This window comes from Gigantopelta aegis, chromosome 14, assembly GCF_016097555.1.
Source record: "Gigantopelta aegis isolate Gae_Host chromosome 14, Gae_host_genome, whole genome shotgun sequence".
Classification (NCBI taxonomy): domain Eukaryota; kingdom Metazoa; phylum Mollusca; class Gastropoda; order Neomphalida; family Peltospiridae; genus Gigantopelta; species Gigantopelta aegis.
In genome coordinates, this window is record NC_054712.1 from 57,916,876 (window position 1) to 57,923,057 (window position 6,182).

The 6,182-nt window shown below is 45.0% G+C and overlaps 1 protein-coding gene across 1 annotated transcript; it reads right to left on the reverse strand.

Moving 5' to 3' along the window:
• Nucleotides 1-3,483: 3,483 nt before the first annotated feature.
• On the reverse strand, nucleotides 3,484-5,233 carry LOC121389359 (ESX-1 secretion-associated protein EspI-like). The gene is made up of 2 exons (XM_041520954.1): nucleotides 5,215-5,233; nucleotides 3,484-4,016 (listed from the first exon to the last, which is right to left on the reverse strand). The coding sequence occupies exons 1-2, from the start codon at nucleotides 5,231-5,233 to the stop codon at nucleotides 3,484-3,486; spliced, it is 552 nt and encodes a 183-aa protein (XP_041376888.1).
• Nucleotides 5,234-6,182: the final 949 nt, after the last annotated feature.

The following is a 6,182-nucleotide window of genomic DNA, read 5'->3' on the forward strand; positions in this document are numbered from 1 at the left end:
ATCTCTATCTAGTTGTTTCTCTGCCCTAAGCGACTGATCTCTCTCTCGCGCTCTTTTCTTCTCTATATCTTTCCATTTGTTTTTCTTTCATCTCTAATTTTCTTAACTCTAATTTCTGATCAACAGACAACTGAGAATTATCTATTACCACTGGATCCTGGTATTTCTAACCTATCCTCCTCCTCTTCCTCGCTACTTTCTATCACTTTGTCTCCGTCCATTTCACTTTGTTCAATGTGATCCCCAAATATTTCGTCAATTAACTTATCTCGGATTTCCCCTACTGTTTTGCAACTAACAATGGCAATATTCCTTTCTTCGGCTAACCCCAACTAATTCTGACCGCTTGCTACGCTTAATTAGTGTTACGGTTACTTGATCCAACAAACCTTGGCTCATTTTAGCTATTTCTTTTTATGGATATCAAATACTAAATACTCAACTAATTCGCAATAAAACATTTATATAAAGCCCCCATTTATTGCGTTACATTTATACACTCCTTCCCGTTTCAATAATCCCGGACGAGCGCCCCATTTTCCTGTCACGGTAATCATTTCGGCTGGTATTATAAAAATACCTTATTGTTGGCTCGTCACGTAGGGGTTAATGATCACCTGACCTCACGTTAAAGTACTACTCTTGTAGGACTGTCTACTATTAATCGGGATATCCATAACATGAAATAAGACTACAACAAAGCATGTATTACCATTGGTTTATTTATAGGATATTTCTCATACCCATAAACCTAACGAACTCATAAACACAAGATACAGTTTGTTGTGTTAAGGTAATACAATAATAAGACTACAATAATACACTAATCACAATATCATACAAGATCAATTAAGAGCAGATGGTTAGCAGTCTTGCTTTTAACGATTCATTACGTAGTTTTAGATAATAGTAATCCTAGTTTAATACTTAGTTTTCAAGCGTAAGCAATTACCACAGATTAACACTATATTATCTCCTTTTAGATATATACTCTACTATCAACTATCCATCAAATGCATATTACACATCATAACTTAAACATATTTACCAACATTCCAGCGTAGAGATTAGCACTGAGTATAAATCACTCAGGCGTGGCGCCTCGTCCTATTCACATGATCAAAACGAACTGGAACTGGAATTATATTAACGTGCCCCTATCCACAGAGGTTCAGGCACGCCCACTACGGATTTAGCCTCTGACTTCGCCAGTGACTCCACAGGGGGGGGGGGTTCCATGGCGGAGCGAGTGGGAGGGGGGGGGGGGGGGGGGGGGGGGAAAAAAGGTTGAAGTGGGCAGATTTTGGAAAAAAGCCATTTAGTGAAGTCAACGCGGGCGCGGACCGAATAGCAGACACTTCGCAAACTTGAAGTACCACCAAGTGGGAGCCGTGCTCTGATTGGCTGAATTTCGATTCCTCGGTGAAGCCTGTATTTTACCTAAGTCTACAAAGAGTAACTGCATCCAAAAACATGTCTGGACTCTAAATTAAAACCAAAAAGTTTATGACTGCTCGGCCGAAAAGCTTTTAGGGTGATTTTGAGCAATTTAGACGGACTGCCGAAAATAAATGGTTACCGACTGTTTACAAAAAAATAAACATCGTTTTTGAAATGACGGCCTAAAAAATTAAAGTCAGTAAAGTCCATACTCACGGAGGTAAAGATGGTTGGCAAATGGGAGGACGTCACGGTGAGCCGATGAAGTTGGTTACGTCAAAATGCGGGATGGCTGGCCGGTAGGTGGATCCTGCTATCGACTTGGCTAGTGATCGATACTCTTTCCCGGCTATGATTTTGATGGCTCGATGGAGGGTCGGGTTATCCATTTCTGGGAGTAGCAGTGCTTGGTTGTAGATCCCTTTCCGGCGTACGGTGAAACAGAGTCCACAGCCATCCCGCATTGTGACGCTGTGTACACAGAAGTCTCCCTCTGACGGGCTTGCTGGTAACGGTCTGAAAGCACCGTGCTTCGGTTGCGTGAATAGGTTCCGGACGTCCTCGATGTTAGTCTTGATTAACTGGGAGTAGCGCGTTGGTAGTTTGCCGGCCTTGAGTGACCACTGCTCCTCAGTTTCCGTAGCAGGATTCGGCGGTTGTGTCGGCGGATCTGGCTTGGCTGGTTGGTCGCCTGGAGAAGCAATTGCCTTACGCTTGGCAACGACCACAGATCGGGCCTGGGACTCGACTGCGGCACTCTTCCGAGGCGGAGGTGGCATCGCAGGAGTCACGGGGGCTGAAGTCTCTGGAGTTGATGGGGGCGATTCCATCACCGCTTGGTTGAGGTCCGCCCCTGGCGAGTCGACGGCTGGGTCCGGCTGAGCTGGATCCGCTGATCTCGTTGATGTTGATCGGTGCTGGGGGTGCACAACGGAAGAGGCCGCTGCCGGCAGTTGAGCTGTCGGTTTTGTCCTCCCCCGGTCCGCCCCTGGCGCGTCCGTCTTCCTCCTTCTTCTCCTCCTGGTTGATTTCCTTACCGGGTCGCCGTACACCAAGGTCACGGTTGCCCGTGGCCCGGTGTACGTGACGCGGTATTCAAGAAGCACTCCGTAACTGGCAATGAGTCCCCCCAGGTGGGGGGGGGGGGGGGGGGGGGGTAACTCGAGAGAGCAGGCGCATACGTCTTGCTTCATCTTTGCAAAATTTACGAGTGGTTCAAAACGATGGGAATGGATGGATGGGAAACTATTTTTACGTGCCCCTATCCAACATGGTTCAGGCACGCCCACCACGGATTTAGCCTCTGACATCGCCAGTGACTAACTCCGGAGCAGGAGGGGGGGGGTAAGTTTGAAGTGGGCAGAATTTGGAAAAAAGCCATTTAGTACGGTCGACGCCAGCGCGGACCAAATAGCAGACACTTCATAAAGCTTGAAGTACACCGAGTGGGAGCCGTGCTCTGATTGGCTGAATTTCGATTCCTCGGTGAAGCCTGTTTTTACCTAAGTCTATGAAGATTAACTGCATACCTAGACATGTCCGGACTCTACATTTTAAACCCAAAATAGGTAAGACTGCTCGGCCGAAAAGTTTTAAGGTGATTTTGAGCAATTGAACGGGCGCCAAAGTAAAATGCGTTAGACTACTTATAAAAAAATAAACATAAGAATTTTGAACTGCTTCCAAAATGTTTAAAGTCTAACTAGCCCAAAAAAGGAGGTTACTCACGGAGGTGAAGGAGGTTGGTAGAGGGGATGTCGTCAAGGAGAGCCGATGAAGAGGGTCGGATCCAGATGGTGGAGGGCTTGCCGGTGTGTGGACTTGGCGATGCTCTCGGTGATTGGACGGTAGTCCTCCCCGGCAACGGTCTTGATGACACGGTGGATGGTCGGGTTGTCCATTTCATCGAGAAGCATCCCTTGGTGGAAAAGTCCCATCCGGCGGACAGTAAGGCAGATCCCTCTCCCATCTTTCAAAATTATCCTCCTCACCGCAAACTCTCCTTCCGTCAGCGGCAGAGGTTCAAAGGTCTCCGGACCCGGTTCACACAAGAGCCGACGGACATCCCCGATGTTGGTCTTGACCAGCTGATGAGTAGCGCGATGGTAGCTTGCCAGATTGTAGTGTCCAAGGCTGGCCGATGGTCGGATCCTCTATCGGCGGCGGTAGAGTCGGTGTAGTCGGCTGTGTCGGCGGACTTGGCTTGTCTGGTTGGTCGCCTGGGGACACAACCGCCTTCCGTTTCCCAACGGCCACAAGACGGGCCTGGGTTACTGCAGCGCCACTTTTCCTGGGTGGGCGTGGCATCGCTGGTAACCCGGAGGCTGAAGGCTTGGGAGATGTGGGGGGCGATCCCTTCATGGCCCTGTTGAGGTCCACTTCCGGCTCCGCCACTGGCAAGTCAACAGCTGGATACAGCGGAGCTGTGTCAGTTGGTCTCGCTGGTGTAGACTGGGGCTTGGGGCGTACAGCGGAAGAAGTCGCCGCCGGTAGTTGAGCTACCGGTTTTGACCTCCCCCGGTCCGCCCCTGGCGCGTCCGTCTTTCTCCTCCTCCTCCTCCTAGCTGGCTTCCTCGCTGGTTCGCCGTACACCAAAGTCACGGTTGCCCGTGACCCGGTGTACGCGACGCGGTACTCCAATAACATTCCATACGTTGCTATCAGTCCCCCCAGGTGGGGGGGTAACTCAAGAGAGCACGGACTCACGTCTGACCTCATCTCAAACAAAATTGGAATGGTTCAAAACGATCCTCGCACTCAGGTCTCCCACCATTATATAAGAAATCACGCGGACCCAACCGGAGACAATCAAAATCAAGCCATGCCGGCTAATTATTTGACGACTCGATTAACCAGTTGTGTTTTAAACAATCGGCATTTGTTGTCTAATAAGATAACGGAATAACTTATAATTAACTACTGATCGTTTCTAATTAGGACCGAGTCGTCTGCATTTAATGCGCTAGTTAGTTTTGTTGTATCTCCTACCAGTGTCTCACATTAATTAAATAACCATTGCAGAAATAGAACAATATAACATTTTAAACACTTAAAAACAGTGCAGACAATACACTATCATCCTAATATAACAACATCATTAGGATAAAGTGTAGCCGCAACTCTCTTTGACATATGCATATTAAACACGGTAATTTAAACGTACTGTATAAGGCAGCACACATGATAATATAATTATTAAGTAACACACACAGTCCAGTTGGAGAAGAGGCACTAATGAGGTTTTCGTCACAATGCCCCAAAATGTGGACATAATAATTTCCTAAATTCTGTCAAATTATGGATCTGTCCCCTGAAATTTCAATAAGGAAGGACCTCTACTAGATGTGTAATGAATATATCTATCAGCCAAAGTCATAATATGAACATTATTCATCAATATTATTGGAAAGAATGAAAAGAAACTAATGATTTGTGTCATTTACAGCATATTATATAGTCAGAAACAATTACCTTCATTTGACCTTGAAAATGTAGGTCAAATTTACCAATTATGAAAATTCAGCAAATCAAAACGGAAAGTTTGGATATTTAGCGTCACAAAAAAACATTTTTAAAGAGTTTAATCTTCCCTATAACTGAAATGTGGAGTCTGTCCCGTGGACTGTTGTTTTTGGGTAGCAGTAGATCAAACACAAATTGACCTTGACGTACCATTAAAAATATGCAAATTCCCAATTAACGTACAGATTTAGGCAAGTAAGACTTGCAGATCTGAAATCTACACATATTTTACATAAGAATCAATGTTCAAACCTTCCTGACTCTCTGACATAGATAAATCGACCTGTCTCCCGTACTAACTGTCCTTAGTTGCTGATACATGTACACACGAAAGAACCGATGCGATTTGTCTCCCCTTAGTAGAGGATCAAGGAGATGAGTATCGACAACGTACAACAAGGATGTTCATCATCAGATCACCAGTCCAACTGGATCTTACCGACCACTCCGCATTGTTTACTGACGACTTGTCTATAATCTCTTTACGTCAAACGGGAACTGATAAATTGACAAGTAACTCCATAATGAATAATTGTAAAACAAACGTTACTATCGTACTGCATTGTCGTGAATCTCCTATTTGATAGAAGTGTGATGGAAACAGCCAATGTAAATCAACTGCCTTTAGTTCTGCCTTTGGACTGTACTAGCAAAAATAGTAACAATTCAGATGTAACGGTCCACTTTGGCTGTTCTAGCAGGTTGTTTTCATCAGATACCAACATTGTTCACGAGTATTCATGGTATGACAGGCAAGCTTGTTTAGTATTTTATTTAATACAAACCAGCTGTAAACAAGCCGCTGTTATTTTTCTACGAATTGGGACAGCCAGTGATCTACGTCACACGTAAACGTAAACGATGTCGCAGTGAGCAACTTGACGTCATGAATGTAGTTTAGATTTTGGCGCGAAGCTTGCATTATGTGTTAGGTAATGAGGTTTTGAAATTCACAATAATGACTGAATTGTTGATCGGACCAGCAAATATTGAGCTGAGTGAATGGGATTGACTAAAAGTGACGCTGACATTTTATACATAGAGCAGTTAAAAAATAGTAGCAGGTCGACATCGTCTTGGCTTCGTACACAATAGGCCCAAACATAACGGCCTATCTTATCGCAATTTTAATTGATGGCCACACTTTTAAATTACACTATTTTGTAAAAACACCGTTAGATACGTTAATAATCTCTCAACAAAACATTTTCAATATCAAT